Genomic DNA, 20,000 nt, shown 5'->3' with positions numbered 1-20,000 from the left:
CATCCACCAGTCAAGGCACCTTGAAAGACAAATCCCAGTCTTGATGGAACACGAAGCAAAGCCTATCCCTGCAAATGTCACCCACCCATCTTGGAAGAGGCGGGTGTTCCCAACAGTCGTCACCAGCATTCCCAGAGTGGAGAAGAGAGCAACATAGTCAGACACCCAAAGGAAGGCCCTGGCCATGGAGTACATCTGCAACCAGTACCCCCAGGAAGACTGGACCCATGTCTTTACAGATGGCTCCACCACAGAAGCAACGAGGGATGGTGGAGCTGGAATCTTCCTCCGATACAAAAACGGAGATGAAGAAATTGCAATCCCAACAGGAAAATATTCCACCAACTTCAGAGCTGAGCGAGAAGCCCTCTGTGAGGCAGCCACAACTATCTTGCACAACTTCACAAGAACAACAGGGCAGGTGGTGGTGTTCTCAGACACTTTCTCCGTGCTCCAAGCCCTCAAGAACTCCCACTGCAAAGAACAGAACCATCTCACTTCAGCCCTTGTTGCCCTGAGTGCCAGAGTGGAGAAAGTGGTGATACACTGGATACCAGCACACTGTGGCATCAGAGGCAATGGAAAAGCAGACATTCTGGCAAAAGATCGTGCACAGAAGGAGCAGGCCTACAAACTGGTGTCATACGATGAAATCAAGACAATCATCAAGGCACAGCAAGGAATAAGGTGGCGCCTCCAGCACCCCAAATATAACCCAGAAGACAGATACTATTTGCTGGAACGACGGGAACAGGTCAAGATCTTCCGCCAGAGGACTGGACACAACTGCCTGCTCCACCACATGCACACAAAATTTGGCACTGGACAGAGTGGAGAGTGTCCTTGTGGTGAGGGACCAATGACAACCGACCATTTCCTTCAAGACTGTATGACGCATGCAGCATCCAGGAGGAAGTACTGGCCAACACCGACAGCAGTGGAAGCCAAACTGTACGGCACCCTGGAGGAGCTGCGACGGACAGCAGCCTTCATCGAGGACACCGGGCTGCTCATCTAATGGGAGGTGAACGAGGAAGAAGAAGAAGAAGACACAAGTGGGTCCGTGCACAAGCTGAATGATCAGATTTCCATTTTTATTCCCTGCCAGAATTTGAACCACAAATCCCATAGATTTGCTAAACAAAAGTCCAACTGTCTAACCACTTGGCCTTCATACCAGCTACTTTGATTTCTGTGCATGAAACTCTGTTGAAGGATTCATCTAAATCTGGATTTACTCTCAAAAGATCAGTCTACATCAACAAAGACACAATCCTAGAAGATACACTGATTTAACAAATACAAATGAGAAACAAATGGACCAGAACCAGAAGATACTGCACTTCCCACCCCCATCACCATCCTCAAACAACACTTCTCCTCTCCTTGCTGCCTCTCCCTCTGAAGCACGCACGCACACACACACACACACACACAACACACAACACACACACACACACACACGCACGCACGCACGCACACACACACACGCACGCACGCACGCACGCATGCACGCACACACACCAACAAGCAGTACTTACATAGTATGCCTGAATCAGAGTGTAGTTTACACCTTCTCGCTGATGTTTTTGTCCATCAAAAGGTTTAGCTGGAGAAAAATGAATCAAACACACCAACATATAAAATCTGGGCGAACACGCCTGCTTTCTCTGGATGAAAACATAAACAGTCCTCACCTTTCACCGCTTTAACCCTCCTCAGCCAAAGTCAGGTACCCGTTCAACTCTAGGCGGAGTGAGGAAACCTGGAGTAGAGTGCCTTTCCCAAAGGACAGGACACCATGCCGAAACGAGGCCTCCAGCCCTGATACCTGAGGTAGGCTATTCTTCTTCTTCTCCTGTCATCTTCTTCTTCTTCTCCTATCATCTTCTTCTTCTCCTGTCGTCTTCTTCTTCTTCTGTCTTCTTCTTCTCCTATCATCTTCTTCTTCTCCTGTCGTCTTCTTCTTCTCCTGTCATCTTCTTCTTCTGTCTTCTTCTTCTCCTATCATCTTCTTCTTCTTCTCCTGTCATCTTCTTCTGTCATCCTTTTCTTCTTCTTCTTCTCCTATCATCATCTTCTTTTTCTTCTTCTTCTTCTCCTGTCATCATCTTCTTCTGTCATCTTCTTCTTCTTCTCCTATCATCTTCTTCTTCTTCTCCTGTCATCTTCTTCTTCTTCTTCTTCTTCTCCTATCATCTTCTTCTCCTGTCATCTTCTTCTTCTTCTTCTCCTAAGGTCTTCTTCTTCTCCTGTCATCTTTTTCTTCTCCTTCAACACTGTAAAGAGTCACTGGGGAGCCACACTGAAGGACTGTTCACCAGATGAGATTCCTCTGGGTCTGTCTGTTCAAACAGGCCTTTGGGTGTGATGAAGAATAGCTAACTGTCGACATTCTTCCTCCCCCACTTTACCCGCTATCTCCTGAAACCATCATGTAGTGTGTGTGTCTGCGGGGGGGGTGTTTGTGCGTGCACGAGTGTGTGTGTGCATGAGCATGTGTGTGAGCGTGTGTAGGGCATTTTTTGTGTCTTTTGTGTGTGTGTGTGTTTGTTCGTATCTGCAATTTGTAGTATTGTCTTGGTGTATACATACGCACAGATGTGTTGTTTTTTCATGTTCAGAGGTATTCTACTAGGCACTATTGTGTTTCATGTGACGCGCTTAGATCCCATTATATGGGGAGTTTGCACCATATAAGCATCATCTATTATCATCATAAGCGCTTTGATTTGTCTCTGCCCAAGATTCAGCGCTATATAAATACTACTATTATCATTATCATCGTTGTCTGTTGTCTGTCAAAGCCTGGGTCTCTGCAAGTGGTTTGCTCTACGTTCCTTCAACCACAGAACCAACCAACCAAACCAACAGTTCCGTCTCGACGCTCACCTTGCTCCCAGGATGCCAGCTCCAGAGCCAAGCTGTCCACTTTGCCGGAGGACATCAGCGCCGTGTAGTTGAAGGCGTGGGTGGCGTTCAGGGAGAACGCGGCCTTGACCTCCCGCAGGTTGTGGTCGGTGAGGGGAAACCCCGCCACCACCACCACGGGGGACGGCACGCAGTTACTGTAGGTGCACTGACCCGGTCTGTAGAGCACAGCACAAGTCATAGGAAGTTTTATTTTGCTTTGCTTTGCTTTGCTTTGCTTTGTTTTAGCCCTTGCTAAAAAGGCTCTTTTCTTTTCAAATGGAACATTTTACTGTCAGCTTTGAATAACATAACATGGTAATACATCATTGCAAAAATGTTTGTTTGTTTCTTTGTTCGTTTTTAAGAACATACAGTAAATAAGATCTTCAAAAAGATACATCATTAATGCACATAAAAATAAATAAAAGAGCAGACTATGAACACTGATACTGACATGACACAGTAGTTTATCAGCATCAGAGTTCACGCAGAGTGGAAATTATACGTTACGTTCCCTTGAATTTATACGTGCGCACACAAACGCACACATGCAGTGCATGTACAAACACAATGACACACACACACATTTATAGACACAAACACAGGATTTATTTTTGTTCTACTGTCACTCAAACTAAGGGTGGAAATATGCAAAAGTGAAAACCACCCAGACTCAGAAATCAAATTTTAACATAACCTAAACATACCCAAAAACAAATAAATCAACATCAAATTCAAATACGACGAAATAAATTGTGTTTGTTGCTGAAGTTTTGAAAGACAGTCTTAAGGGAAGAACAAAAATAAAGGGGAGGAGAAAAATAAAGTACAAAATTATTTAAACGTGTTTAAGCATTTGTTAACATGTGTATGCAACACACACACACACACACACACACACACACACACACACACACACACACAGAGTGAGAGAGAGAAACACACAAACACATATTTCCTCACACACAGGCATGCACACACACAGACCCCTCATGCACACACACACACATTTACTCAGTATGCACATTTTAAAAAATACCTGTATACAAAAATAACAAACTTTACATTCACTTTCAAAGTCAACACAAAACACCTTGTGCACAGTTTACTCTGCACATAAAATAATACTTCAGCCATGTCAAAGTTTACATGATGCCTCTGATCTATACAACACCAAACTATATACATACGTGTGCGTGTGTGTGGGTGTGTGTGTGTATGTGTGTGTGTGTCGCAGCATTCGAAAACCCAGCGAAAGTGGCAATTTATCATTTTTTACATTTGTATACCTTCTACAAGTTTAAAAATCACAGACTGAAATTTAAAAAACAGAATGGATCTATCTGTCATAGGGTTTTTTTCTATGACTTTTTCTAAGTTTCTAAGTCCCTGAGGAGTAGAAATGGAGAAATCGGCTTATGAAAAAAACACATATTTGTGTGGCTGTGACTTAAAAAAACAAGAATTATCCTAAATATTTAAGTGGTGTCAAAAGATTCAGAACTGATCAGACTTTTGATTTCCATATGAAAAAGGCACAGGAAAATTTGTATTTTCTCTCTGCACTACTCAGTTTCAGTTTCAGTTTCAGTAGCTCAAGGAGGCATCACTGCGTTCGGACAAATCCATATACGCTACACCACATCTGCCAAGCAGATGCCTAACCAGCAGCGTAACCCATCGCGCTTAGTCAGGCCTTGAGAAAAAAAAAGGTGAATAAATAATAGATAAGCTTACATAAATAAATAAATAAATAATAATTATAATATAAAAAGGTAGCAGTAATAACAATAATAATAAAATAATAATAATAATAAATAAATAAATAAACTAAGACTAGTATGGGGAGTGACATCATGCAGTACAGTTTATACAGCCACATGGAAAAACCCACATGTTTGTCTGCCTGTAACTTTAAAACAAGAATTTTCCTGAACATATATGTGGTGTGAAAAGATTCAGAATTCAGTAAACTTTAGATTTCGATAAGACAAAGGCACAGGCAACTGGTATTTTCTCTCAGAAATCAAACAAAGACAGGAATGGCAAGTGGAGGAGTGACGTCATGCAATACAGATTATACAGCCACATGAGAGCCAATGGGGACTGTGAAAATGTTCAAATATTTCACCCAATAAGCTGAAGCATGAATCTTTGGAACTTCGGATCAAACTAACGTTTATGAACTGCTATCATGATATGTATTGCTATATAATCAGCTGATGTAAAATCAGCCTGGAACATGGACTCAATCATTAGTCTCTGTGGCCTGGAAGCCCAAATCCACTGAATGTTACAACTGAAGTGATGGTTTGTATGCAGCATTACCAACTCCTCCAGCGTCTTGACAAGGATGGAGATCATCTTGACAAGGATGGAGATCGTGTGTGAAAGTGGCTGAAGGAGTGAATGTGCGTGCGTGCGTATGTGCATGTGTGCACACACACATGTACATGTGTGCGCATTTGTGTGTTTTGTGCATGCTTGCATGTGTACATGTGCGTATGTGTGCATGTGTGCCTGTGTGTATATGTGTGTGTGCATGTGTGCCCACGTGTATGTGTGCTGTTTATGAACATTTGTGTGTTTATGTTTCTGTATGTCAGTGATAGTAAAGTGTGTGAGTGTGTGTGCTCGCACGCACACATGTTTTCCCTGTAAGTGTGAAAAACATGGTGAGTGTGCGCGTGCACACACACACACACACACACACACAAACACACACATAGGGCCGTGGGCAAATCCGCACTCTCCTGAACACAAGAAAATCTTGTACTGTTTGGAGTAGAAATGCACGTTTGATCCACCAGTCACAAATTGTTGAAAGAAATGGACTTGCTGGGAGTGAATGCCGAAAATATTTCACCGGAATTTGCTATTGGCATTTTTGTTACAAGTTAGTAAAGCCAGAAAGTCGCAACAAACATAGAGAAAGTTTGAAACTGACAGACCTAAATAATGATTTTAACTCTCTCCATACGAACGGCGAAAGAGACGACGTTAACAGCGTTTCACCCCAATTACCACCATCAAAATATTGCAAGCGGAGGGCTCTTATACTGAAGAGGTGAATGTTGACAAAGAATACCACAATTCTGACGATGGAAGCTAAAGGTTGGGTCATTCAGACACCCACTGGACATCCGAGGGGTCTGTGTAGAAGAGAAGAGAGGGCTGGCCGTACTGAGTGAGTTAAAACAATGAAATAAAGATATGTGGGCTGTTGAAGATAGAATCATTCCATTTGCAGCACACAACTTGGGTTCAAAAAACACTAGTATCAGATGGTGATAAAAAAATACATGATATGTATCAGATTCATATCAGTACTGTTAACTCTTCCCCTCCCTTCCCTTTGTCACTTTTGATTTTGTTGTTGTTGTTCAGCAGTAATCGCGCATAAACTATGGCTTTGTGTGTTGGCAGAAGCAAAAGAAAAGCATGGAGCACATGGACTGTGCAAGAAAACAACGACTGCTTTCCTGATGATGATGGATAACCAGACTAAGTCCCTGAGTACATCACTGAGCAGTTTGTTGCCCTGTTGTTTGATTCTCAGAACAATTTGTGTGTCATCAGCATGGTCAGACAGCCTCTCCTCGCTAAAGAAAACTTTGGAAAATACTCCACCCACATCAGCAGCTCTTGAACAGCACAAAAGACAGCAGTTTATGAGAGAGAGTGCTTTCATCTGGAGGTAGAACAGTGGGGACTGCGAAAAGGAGAGGGAAAAACATGGCAACCTTTGTGGACCATTCTACAAAAGCTCAAGAAACTTGTGAACTGATTCACTGCTCCTGCACAGTGGTGTGCAGAGAAAGGTGCAAATGCTGCAAGACCAACTTAAAGTGCACATCCTTGTGCACATATGGCAGGGATTGTCACAAAGACTAAACACTGCCCAGTTGGAAAGAGACAACCCAACTAGTCGAGAAAGGTTCTTCAGTAACTTTATGGTACCAGCTTGATGTTTTAGTTTTTCAGTGAAACTGAAACTATCAAAATTGTTTATTTGGTTTTACAAAGTTTACATTATGTACTTTGCGACTCTTATGACCACACATCCAATGACATGCAAGTGGGATTTCATCTCAAGAAACTGCCCCCCACCCCTACCCCCAAACTCTCATTACCCTCCTTTTCAATTGCCCTTTGATGTCTCGTGAGAGTGATAAATAAATCAACGCCCAACAACCCCACCTTAACACTTATTCAGAGCCATACGTCTCGACTGCAAATCTCCTTTTCAATTTCTGTGACTTGGCCTGTTGTCCTAATGGTAGATACAAGCAGGCAGCATCCAGTCTGGTGCTGTGATTGGATCTGACTGGTCACTTTTGAAACTTTTGTTATGAGATTGTGCCAGCCAGTCATATTTCTGATCATGTATGTTGTTGGAACAGTCGTTAACAGTCAAAATCAGTTATTAGAGCACTGTCTGGAAGAAGAGGACCTTGGCTGATGGGCAAGAGCAGATTTACACGTTTTTAAACTTCTGAGGCACTGTGAATTAAACATTCATTTTTTTGTTATTTTTAGTACCATAGCAAATATGATTTGAAATGAGGAGAACAGCCTTACTGTATTTCCCACATCACAAAATATCTTTTGGTAGTTACAATAGCGTGATTATATGCAGTTACCATGACCTAATGAAATATATGTTGTTGTTCAGGCATTAGAAATATCTTCCAGGCCTAATTATGAATTTGCTGGTCAAGGCCATGACATCTTGCTGTGACCTTATTATAGATTTAATTAATCTCCTGACGTGCAGCTGATAGGCTTTAAACAACATAAATCAATTAGATTCCAGGTAATCAGAGTGTTTATGAATATAACTAATACAGATCTAGTGCAGCAAAGTATTTGTGAGAATGGCAGCAAGTAGTGTGATAAACAAACACACTGTTTAGAACAGTAGTCACCGTAATGTAGTAAGTGCGTGTGCCGACCTAATTTCAACACTAAATTTAGCCATTTGACGAAATTGCTGGTAGGTCTTTTTGCCTTAAAATGTTCAGATAGCATCACAGTACATGCGTGCAACACATATTTTCATTCAGATGTCTCTGGCTACAAATTTCATATTTGTCTTCAAAGCATTTTAAGTTAAAGGGTTTGCAGGTCAAGATCATCTGGTTTCACTGTGACCAAATTTTTTTAATTACATGTTTAGTGCTAAATCTACTAAGCAAAGTGTCTGAAACGAATAATATACATTACACAACAACACACTGATTGTTTGAAAATCAAAAGTGATGCTCAAATGAAAGACAACATTTTGATCTGCAGTTACAGTGGCGCGGCCGGTGTGTGAAGGGTAACCCACTTTCATAGCTATTTGTAGCCAAACGAGGAAAATGCCAAGATGCCTATTGCCTAAATATGTTCAGACAGAGTCACAGTTCATGTGTGCAACAGGTCATGCTTTCACTTCACAAGCTACCTGTTGGGATTCATTGAGAATTGCTGCGAGCCGCTTGACAGATGATGTTTTCAAAGATGCCATATTTGTTTACTTCATGATGCGTCGATTATGAACATATAGGTCTTTCGATGAATTTTTTTGAGTCACACACACTGCAGAATGAAACACAATCAATCAAAATATTCCACAGAAAGTCTGAACTTTAAATAAAAAAAAAGGGGGAAATTTTCTATCTAAAACTATGTTTAAAATTTTTCTAACTTTGAGTCGGAAACTTGGCTAAATTCAAAGAATGAATGGGACCTGGCTAAAGTCACAACTACACACAGGGTAACCAGTAAAACCATAGAAAAACCAACTACATTCACACACTATCTTGAGTCAGAAGGTCTAGGGGAGACAATCAATGCCTGTTCGCTGCTCCTTTCCAATATATTACTTATCTACAATTGAAATAGGGCAAAAGAGTGCAGTGTTTTTTCTTCATGGTTTCGACAGGTATGCACCCGAAAACATTGTATACTACAGTTTCAGGGTGTTTTGTGCAAAGATACTTACCAACAGCAAAGATAAGACTTTGAAGTTGCAATGTTGTTGTTTTTTTAAATCCCGATCTTAATGATTTTGACCCTAACTACTTGTTTTTGTGTACAGCTAAGAATCGCTGGATGCGACTTTAGCCGGGTTTTCACGTGCTGCGTCACACACACACACACACACACACACACACACACACACACACACACACACACACATATATATATATATATATATATATATATATATATTCCAGACAATACAAAAAGCACCATACAACAACCAGGCCTTTCCCACATGCCAGAAAAAGCAGAACATTATGAATGCAGAACTTAGCAGCATAGCACAGCTTGTTCCATCACCAACAAAAACAAACACTGAAATGCATATGACTCCTGTTTTTGCAAGGCTAGACTGAGATCTTTTATCCATCACAATAACATTAACAACACTACCAACAACAGCAACAACATCAATAATATTTAATAATGAAAACTTGAGTGTTTTTTCCTCAAGCTATGCTCAGAAAGCTTCACAGAGAAGTCTTCAACAAAAACAAAATAAAGAAAAACAAAAAGACCAATAAAATATCTGCGCATGATTATCGGTGGGTGTCAGTTCAGATTATTCACTCTCTCTGCTCTCCATAATTCGCCAGTTACAACCTCACATGCACTATGATATCAATGCCCATTTTTAACCCTGCCATTTGGACAGTCGACGGGCGCAATAGCCGAATGGTTAAAGTGTTGGACTTTCAATCTGAGGGTCCCGGGTTCGAATCGGCGCCTGGTGGGTAAAGGGTGGAGATTTTTCCAATCTCCCAGGTCAACATATGTACAGACCTGCTAGTGCCTGAACCCCCTTCGTGTGTATAAGCAAGCAAAAGATCAAATATGCACGTTAAAGATCCTGTAATCCATGTCAGCGTTCGGTGGGTTATGGAAACAAGTACATACCCAGCATGCACACCCCCGAAAGCGGAGTATGGCTGCCTACATGGCGGGGTAAAAACGGTCATACACGTAAAAGCCCACTCGTGTATATACGAGTGAACGTGGGAGTTGCAGCCCACGAACAAAGGAGAAGGAGGAGGAGGAGAGGAGATTTGGACAGTCACACACTGTTTTCAAGGAACAGCACAAGCCAGCTATTTTCAGGTTTCCAAAACCCACCAAACCTGTCTCTGAACTTACAGGACTTTCAACATGAAATATTCCTCTTTCTCACTGCACTTCAGCATTCACACAGCAGAAATGCACAAAGGGCTTGACTCATCCCACCCTACATCCAAGCACTGTTCGGACTGTACACCATGGAGCGCATTATCCCTCCACTTCCAAGTAATCCTGTTTGATCAAACTGGTTTTCTGACCTTTCAATTGTGCATAAACAATCTGGAATGAGTTCCTGCTCTCAACAGACTTCAGTGCAACTTTACTGCCAGAATCTGAGAGCAGTTCAAAGTGATTTTTGACTCACTTGTGTAAACAAAGTGAGTCTATGTTTTAACCCGGTGTTCGGTTGTCTGTGTGTGTGTGTATGTGTGTGTGTGTCTGTGTGTCCGTGGTGAACTTTAACATTGACATTTTCTCTGCAAATACTTTGTCAGTTGACACCAAATTTGGCATAAAAATAGGAAAAATTCAGTTCTTTCCAGTCATCTTGTTTAAAACAATATTGCACCTCTGGGATGGGCACAAAAAAATATTTAAAAAAAGAAGCCTAATTATATGCAAACTGTATTTACTGTTATATTTATATTTTTTGTATTCTCTAAACTTGGCACTTTGACCTCTTATTCTGACCTAACAACAAGAGGAGTCATTATTATCATTTTTTGTTCAAACAGGAACTTCTTTTGCTAAGCATGGAATTTTTATTTATTTTGCAAACGTTTTGGTGCAGATAGTACGAGGGTCATTCAATAAATAAGGTGAATTTTTCGGTATAAGGACTTCTAATACAGATAGAAGCTTACTTTTTTTTTCTTTTTTTTTTGTTGTTGTTGTTGTTTTACTTCTTTTTCACATGGATTTAATTTGTTTTGCAGATTAAAAAAAAACTTTGAGAGTTTTGGCGATTAACAAAGATGGCCAACCAAGAAGCATGCTCCAGGATTGAACAGCGGTCAGTTATCAAGTTTTTGGTTGCTGAAGGGTGCAAACCAGTTGAAATTCATAGGAGAATGTCAACTGTGTATGGTGCCACATGTTTCAGCCGAAAAATGTCTACAAGTGGGCTAAATTGTTTAAAGAAGGACGGAGCAGTGTTGAGGATGAAGACAGGCCTGGAAGGCCTACAGAAGTGAGGTCTCCTGAGGTGATCGAATCAGTCAATGACCTCATTCAGTCTGACAGAAGGGTGACAGTGGATGACATTGCAAGGACTTTGAGCTTATCTGTTGGGACAGCACACAAAATTGTCCATGATGACCTTGGCTACTCGAAGGTCAGCTGCCGGTGGGTGCCAAAGATGCAAGGCCTCACACAGCAGCCCGAACGGTGCAGACCATCAACGAGCTGGGCTGGGAACTGCTCCCTCATCCCCCTTACAGCCCAGACCTTGCCCCTTCAGACTTTCACCTGTTTGGTCCCTTGAAAGCGTTCACGGGAGGCACGAAGTTTGAAAGTGACGATGAAGTCAAAAGTGTTGTGAGCGACTGGCTGAGACATCAGTCCAAAGATTTTTACGCTGAGGGAATACGGAAGCTTGTGCACAGATGGGAAAAGTGTGTGACAGTGCTGGGAGACTACGCTGAAAATTTTTTTTAAAAGTAAGCTTCTATCTGTATTAGAAGTCCTTATACCGAAAAATTCACCTTATTTATTGAATGACCCTCGTAAAAAAGGGAAATTACTCTGTAATTAATGCTAGGGGACTTAATTTATCACAAGTGAGTCTTGAAGGCCTTGCCTCTCTTGTTTTTTCTTTGTTTCTTAAACAGGGCAATTTTGTGTGTGTTTTGTTTGTTTTTCCAAGATCATGGCCATACAACAAAGCTTGACAACACAGCAAGTATCAAACACAGTGTTCCATGATTCAGACATTGCTTTTGACCCAGAAAATAAAGATGTTTCAGATCAGTCCGAGTCAACAGGGGGAGATGCAGGCAATAATGCATGCAAACAATTAGCAAGACCCATGACTTCCTTACTTTCGAAGCACTAGGGAAAATGGTATGTACAGCAAAGCTGAAACTATCCAAGCACATACGACTGCAAACACTGCAATTTGTACAGTGCTAAAACAGCATAACTAAGTGACAAGCCAGTTTCGCAATTTCATCTACAGGTCTTTAACAGCTGCTGCCCACATCTGAACTCCCAGACCTGTGGAACAGAATTCTAGTCATCCAATAGAATTCTGTTCTGTTCAGTTCTATTCTTTTCTATTCCAACCAACCACATCAATGTTTGACCAGCACAGTGGGTCGATGCCACAGGTCAGGCACCTGCTTCCTTTTTCTTTTCTTTTTTCCTTTTTTTTTTAAGCAGGTCTGATGTAGCATATATGGATCAGTCTGCACACTTTGACACAGTTCTACTTCAAGCTGCAACTTCACTGACAGTGTTTTCCACACCATCTTCATTTGCAACAACATGTACAGAAATACTAGTTTACTTTTTAATTTAAATATACACAAAATGACAACGACAAAAAAAAGAAGAAAACAAACAACAGCAATAAATCAGAAAAAGAAATGGCTGAAAACACTGCCACAGAATTCAGAACATTAAGGATTCAGAACTTCGAGGGAAAACAAACTACAAAAGAACATACAATCCAAAACCCATCAATATAAACATACATGCATCTCTCACTACAACAGATAAAATACAAACATGAGATGGCCAATAGCACAGTTCTGATCACTACACAAATCAAAATGCACTATGTCGCTGCTTTCGGGAGAGATGTACTTACTTCTGCTTATCAGTTTTCCTGCAGGCCAAAGAGAAAAAGAAGTACATGTTTCTGTCTGTGAATAAAACCAGTCAGATTTAGGTTCATGTCTCAGCCTTTTCATTCAGTCAGTTTTCTATCTCTTTCTTCTATCACACACTAACAATCAAAACACACACACACACACACGCACACCACACACACACACACACACATATATATAATACTATGTTAACAAAAGCAGAAGCCAATTCTGTCTTCAAAGAACCAAATGAAATATGTCATCACGTTACTAAGAGAGGTTGGTTTTCAGTAAAGATGAAAGAAGCAAGTCTAACATTTTTCACCTGTTGTTATTTTGTTTGTTTGTATGGTGGGTTAGTTTAGTGTGTGTGTGTGTGTCTTTTTTTTCTTTTTTCTTTTTTTCTTTTTTTGTCTTAATCATACTATGTCATTAAATACAACCATGAAAAAAATATCCATCCCATCTCCTATGCTGATTTTAGTAACAATAAAATTAAATTAAAAAAAAGAATGAAAAGGTAATTTTTTTTTCTTCCTTTTTTTTTTATTAAATAATTTTCTATACAAAGAAATTCATGGCCAGAGCTCTGGAACCATGATTATCACTCAGGTAATTTTCTATACAAAGAAATTCATGGCCAGAGCTCTGGAACCATGACTATCACTCAGGTAAGTACCTACCTGGAGATGTTGAGCTTTTCCTCCATGCTCATCTTCACCTTTCGCAGCTGCAGAATGAGCTCAGGGTCAGAGCCGTTGACCCAGGTGTACACCACGTCAATGGGCACAGGTAGACACAGCCTGCAACGCAAATCAGGTCAGAGTGTTTGTCATGGAAACAATAACATTCACAATACACACAATGGACATCGGGTATGGACGTCTTGTCATGGAAATAATAATAATACAATTTACATTTACAATGCTTGCAATATTAAAAAAAATATTTAAAAAACCCAATAAAAACAAGATTGCTTAAAACATAGCCTGTGATTAATAAGCTAAGAAAGTGTCACAGATATAATAATTAATATCATAAAATTACATTAACAATGCCTGCAACAGAAATAATACATACAAGTTTGCTTGAAACAGAGGCTGTAATGGGAATAAGATTTATAAAATTAAAAGAAAATGAATATGATCTTTTTAAAAAGGCGAGGATGGTGGTCTCCCTTCCCTTGCTTCCTATCAATCAAAGATAAGTCTTACTGAAGTTACTCAAATCAAAAAGCATATTTGCTTGGGACCAAAATGTTGTCAACATACCACAAAAATGATTTTTTCATGTCCATACACAAACTCTTTCACTTTTTGGAAAACATTGCATAAAACAATATTCCAATACAATCACATCAAATATATGACAAAAAGCAGTATTTCAATACAAAGCCACCAATTAATTGAATCTTCAGTGTGATTACATATTCACACAGCAGTTCAATTTCAGTATGAAATTTGCACAATACAGTATGTATACATTATGAAAATCACATTAAATTAAAAAGAAATAAAGAAAATTTACCTTTCCCTGTAGGAGCGGCCTGCAAGATTGTCACTGAATGAGTTGAAAACAGTGGCATATTTCTCATGGCTCCACTCTAGCATGGCCTGAGACAGTCAGAAGAAGGAGAATGTCATGGTAAATTAAACTTTAAAGGTAAAGTCAAGTGGTGCAGAAAGTGCACATCAACATCCTTACCTGATAATCTGTTGCCATAAAAACGCGGAAACATCCAAAATTGCAAAACTGATGAACAGATCAAAACATTTTACTGTAGTGTTCAACCCTCAAACTTCAGAATCAATTTTATATATCTCATGTGTTACATATATATATATGATAATAAACCAAAGTTAACGACCATAAAGTGTACATGTGATATAAACATCATGGAGGAAATCCAAGTCAGACTGAGTCTGACTCTTAAATGTCACGTTTGTAGGAAACCCAAATGCCCATGCATGCACCAGTTTGTGAGTTTGATATACTCATATGTGTGAAGTCTGGATGAACATGTGCATAACAGAAACACAAAAACAAGCAACAGTATATACTGTATCAGTATATGTCTAAAATCTTATTTCATCAGCTGCACAAAAAACACAAAAATAATGTGTCTTGGACCAACAGTCTTTTAACTTTAAGGTATTACATGTTGTAACCATCTAATTTCTAATGACATCGTCAGTGTAGCCATAAATAAAGAACATTTTGCTAATTTCTATGGCATCAGTTTGTTGAATCAATTTGCTTCTGTAAAGATGTAAAACTTTAAATCTATTAACATACTTTTCATACTGAATTATTGAAGCCTTTGAGATGTATGAAAGAATAACCTAAATAAAACGGAACTGGTCCTAAAACTTGTTTTCTTAATTATAGTAATATTCTAACACAAAAATATTTAAAGATCTGCAGAAATGTCACATGGGGTACAAAACCAAAGTACCCAAGAAGTGACAATCATAGCAAGAGAACAACTTGGCCTTAATAGCCAGCATAAGAGTGTCATAAATGTTTGGTCATCATAAGCACCACTTAATCAGCTAACGATGATGATAATGGTATGTGAGTGTATACATGTGGCATGAGTGTGCATGTGTGTGTGTGTGTGTGTAGTATGTTTGTGATGAGTGTGAGGCTCAGGAGGATGCATGCAAGTGTGTTCTGCTTATAAATTATTGTGGATGTTTGTGCAAGAGAGAGAGAGAGAGACAAACAGAGACAGAGACAGAGACAGAGAGAGAGAGTGTGTGTGTGTATGTGTGTGTGTGTGCACGCATGTATTTGTGTGTGTGTGTGTGTGCGTGTGTGTGTGTGTGTTTGTGTTTGTATAGATGTGGGGGGGGGGTTAAAAAAAAGGGGGGGGGAACAGCGAAAAAAAAAAAACCTCATGAAAATAATTCTTATACATGCAGATCCCTTGCAAAAGCAGTCACCTGAAATATATATATATATATATATATATATATATATATATATATATATATATATATATATACCGTGTATATTTATTCGTTATCTTCAGTTGGTGGGACTGCAAACGAGTGTCACCTGACTGCAAACGCAATCACATACCTCCCCAAAGTGAAACGCCGATACTGTAATAACGATCCCTCCCACCAAGACCATAAGCAGTCCGTAGCGATGAGAAAGCAAATCGTATGTACGCTTCTGAACAAGTTTCCATACTTGCGGCTCCATTTTTTGAGTGACCTAAAGCCTTAAAACTTCCAACCCATCTCACTAGTCTGCTTGCATGGGCGCCGCCATGAGTATTTGCGGATGCATTATGGGAGGGGCACGTGGCATTGTTGACAGCGGAAGTGTCTTTTCGTGTTTTTTTCACGGACGTATTTGTCCGTGTTTTTTTCCGTCCCACTCGCACGTGTGCATGCATGATGCGTGTTGTCAGTCGGTTTCGACTGACACGCACTGAGCACATAACGGAGAAAAAGAATCGTGCAATGTAGTTGTTCACCTGTTGAACCAGTTTTCTGCGTGCGGTGTGTGTCAGTGTGTGTGTGTGTGTGTGTGTGTGTGCGCGTGCGTGCAGTGCGTGCGTGCATTCACAGACAGATCGAGTCACTGGTGCACTCAACATTCAACACATCAGAAAAAAACTGATTGCCATATTTGACCGACAAACACTGTGTGTCTCAGTGTATTGTCTCCCCACCTCACTCAATCCTCCCCAGGCCATACGCGTTCCGGCCCGGCAAACCGGCTCCACGGACTCGGAATACTGAAATTGCAAGTGATTGTTTTCAGTGAAAGAAAATAATGTGAAAACTTAAATGATTTGTTTCTTCTAGTTCTTCTCGATAAAATTATAGTGTTTATTGACAGGGTCAAAATGTTGTGTTTGCTTGCTCATTTGCGCGAGTGGGCTTTTTTTTTCTTTTTTTTCTTTTTTTTCAAAGTTCGTTTTGTTCCAGTTTGACGTACGTCACTCTTTGTTTGTCAGAATGGTATGACGGTGTAAAACATGTGTGTATATAACTGTGATGTTTCACAGCGCACCAAGGGCACACACACACACACACACACACACACACACACACACACACAATCTTGTTGCCTTTACGCCTTTTTTTTTTTTTTTTTTTTTTTTAAACGAACATAAACACACCGGCAAACGCTCGCGCACATCACTCACCGCCAGTGGCAGACACTCCGGTCGGGCGAACGTGACACTGTGGCTGCTGTCAGTTCCCGGCCTTTCATGAACCGACGAAGTCCAGTTTCAGTACATGAGATTTAACTTACGAGACGAAGAAAAGATGATATGTAGTAAAGATCAAATGACGGGCGCAATAGCCGAGTGGTTAAAGCGTTGGACTGTCAATCTGAGGGTCCTGGGTTCGAATCACAGTGACGGCGCCTGGTGGGTAAAGGGTGGAGATTTTTACGATCTCCCAGGTCAACATGTGCAGACCTGCTAGTGCCTGAACCCCCTTTGTGTGTATATGCAAGCAGAACATCAAATACGCACGTTAAAGATCCTGTAATCCATGTCAGCGTTCGGTGGGTTATGAAAACAAGAACATACCCAGCATGCACACCCCCGAAAACGGAGTAGGGCTGCCTACATGGCGAGGTAAAAACGGTCATACACGTAAAAGCCCACTCGTGTGCATACGAGTGAACGCAGAAGAAGAAGAAGTAAAGATCAAACATATATATAAAAAAAAAAAAAAAAAAAATATAAAAAAAATATACTGAGAAAAACTTGAGAGCACAACCAATGTTTATAATTCCATTCCAGTGCTGCGATGGACTGGGCATCCTGAGCCTGAGAACAAATACATTTACTTGCTCTTTGGAGAGGAGAAAAAACAAACAGCAAAGCAACAAACAGAATACTGACACAGTTTTAACTCAGGATAGAGTATAAGTTGCCTAAGCATCAGTGAACAACGGGCCAATGTATGCAACCGCAAAAGGAAACATATGGCTTTATCAGTCTATCTAAAATTCACCCGGCCCTGGGGTAAACAATGAAGATGAATCAGATGACTCATACATGAATTTCAGAGGACTGAGTTAAAAGGTTCCATGGAAGAACACGATGAAAATAAGAGAGTTTGCCGGATACTGGTGGATACAGACGGAATTTCAGTGCCGTATTTTTATATCCTTCTGCCGGAAACATTTATACGTAATCTGGTAGTTATAATAAGTTCCTTGAACTGAATGATGGAGTTCGAAAGCTGTGTGTGTGTGTAAAGAGCTTCATTTCATTATTTTACGGGTTTTTTTTCCAGCAGAGGACACGACTGAACATTCTTCATATGATCAGCTCCAATAAATGAGTAACAGACCGACAACAAAGTGCAGTGAGTTGACAGAGCACACACTGAGAGCAGATGGCATCAGTCAAGATCTCTCTCTCTCTCTCTCTCTCTCTCTCTCTCAGAGTTATCAGCCGCTTGTTCAGTGTTGTTCATTGTTTTTTTGTTTGTTTTTGTTGTTGTTGTTTTTTGCTGCCCCATCATCTGCATCGTTTCAGTGGCATTACTCCCACGCCGCTCATTTAGATTCCCCCATACACGGCCACACCCGGGTTCGTCCGTGGCAGTTCCAGCGTCGGCAGTCCACAGGGAACCATCGATGTTAGGTCGCCAGGAGGCCACACACCAGAGGAGACCCTGCACTGCTGCTGAGTCACTTCGGTGGTGTTCAGTGGTGCCTGTTCTGTTTTAACGTACTTAGGACACCACCTACTAAGCCCCCTACTAACGACAATAATGGTTAGTCACGGAGCCAGACTGAGTGAGCGTCCCTCCCTGAGTGGAGACCGCCACCACGTCCCCCAAACAACAGCCCCCCATGAATCTGCCGACGTGTTGTTCATTGTTGATGTTGTGATGTATTCTATATTTTAAGTTGTTTAAATTCTTTCAACTATTTCACTTGAACCATTCACATTAAGCGTTTATGTTAGGTAAATGCAATGTATTTTTTTTAAGAACGTTTTCAGATGGCATATGATATAATCAAAGAATCAGAGTCTGTCTAATTCAGTGCGGTAATAGTTATCAAAAGATAAATATTGCATGCTCATCAATGAATGTGTTAGTATGATCTGATGGACGGTCTGATGGACCGGCCATGCATTTAGAAGATCAGTAATATTGAAGCCGCAATGACTCGATAATGATTATTTTCGATAGTATGAGTGATTTGTATCATTGGCTTGAACTTTAACCTTGCAAGACCAATATGGCTGCAGCTTTGCACAACAGTACTTTTTTTATGACCGGAAATATATATAAGGATTTTGTATATTCTCAAGGCCCAACCAACAAGCTGGGCTTATGCACAGATAAAGCATTTGCTTTTTATCTTTTTTTTTTTCTTGAAGGAAGTGTAGCGGCGTTGCATATCAATCCGCACATTTTGGCGCCGCTTTAATTGAAACTGAAACCGAAACTACAGTACTTTTTTTTTCTTCTTCATCTGCTGGATATGCTGGTTAATTACGTGACTTACAGTGCTGTACACGAAAAGCACGCAGCTTTGAGAAATCTTTAGTACTTTTAACTTGAAATAACAAGTTCGGTTGAGGCCTGTCAGTACCCTTTTACGAATTTTCATTTCATTGAGAAAGGCACAGCGCCATCCCCGGGCCGGGCGGGTATCACAGTACAGTTTTCAGTTTCACTTTCTCAAGGAGGCGTCACTGCGTTCGGACAAATCCATACACGCTACACCACATCTGTTGAGCAGATGCCTGACCAGCAGCATAACCCAACGCGCTTAGTCAGGCCTTGAGTGCATGCTTACATATTTGTGTACCTATGAAAGTGGATTTCATTTTACGTAATTTCGCCAGAGGACAACACTCTCGTTGCCATGGGTTCTTTTTCAGTGCGCCAAATGCGTGCTGCACACGGGACCTCGGTTTATCGTCTCATCCGAAAGACTAGACGCTCAGTTTGATTTTCCAGTCAAACTTAGGAGAAAGGGCGAGAGCAGGATTCGAACCCACACCCTCACGGACTCTCTGTATTGGCAGCTGAGAGTCTTAACCATTCTGCCACCTTCCTCCTATCACAGTACAAACATAGCGTACTCCACGTGGTTCGGTATTGGGGCTTCTTTTCTTTGTTCTCCGCTACTCACGGCGGGTCACTCGACCACATTTTCAAAGAACACTCCACTCAATCACAATGCATTTGC

General features: G+C 40.7%; 1 protein-coding gene across 3 annotated transcripts in view; it reads right to left on the bottom strand.

Annotated features, from left to right (window-relative positions):
* LOC143301631 (N-acetylglucosamine-1-phosphotransferase subunits alpha/beta-like) overlaps positions 1-16,079 on the bottom strand; it is an 82,675-nt gene extending 66,596 nt beyond the window's left edge. For 2 of the 3 annotated variants that reach the window (XR_013057815.1, XM_076616053.1), the window contains exons 1-6: positions 15,894-16,079; positions 14,337-14,422; positions 13,493-13,612; positions 12,809-12,826; positions 2,893-3,089; positions 1,542-1,609 (exon numbers count right to left, since the gene is read on the bottom strand). Coding sequence is in view for 2 of the 3 variants with exons in the window: in XM_076616053.1 (XP_076472168.1) it covers positions 1,542-1,609; positions 2,893-3,089; positions 12,809-12,826; positions 13,493-13,612; positions 14,337-14,422; positions 15,894-16,019 (615 nt within the window). In the remaining variant the exon portion in view is untranslated. The remainder of the gene's footprint in view (positions 1-1,541; positions 1,610-2,892; positions 3,090-12,808; positions 12,827-13,492; positions 13,613-14,336; positions 14,423-15,893) is intronic. The other variant, XM_076616054.1, reaches the window with a different exon arrangement.
* Positions 16,080-20,000: the final 3,921 nt, after the last annotated feature.

The sequence above is a fragment of the Babylonia areolata genome, chromosome 27, assembly GCF_041734735.1.
Source record: "Babylonia areolata isolate BAREFJ2019XMU chromosome 27, ASM4173473v1, whole genome shotgun sequence".
Classification (NCBI taxonomy): Eukaryota; Metazoa; Mollusca; class Gastropoda; order Neogastropoda; family Buccinidae; genus Babylonia; species Babylonia areolata.
The sequence above is the reverse complement of the archived record's forward strand: the minus strand, read 5'-3'. Positions and strand labels throughout refer to the sequence as shown.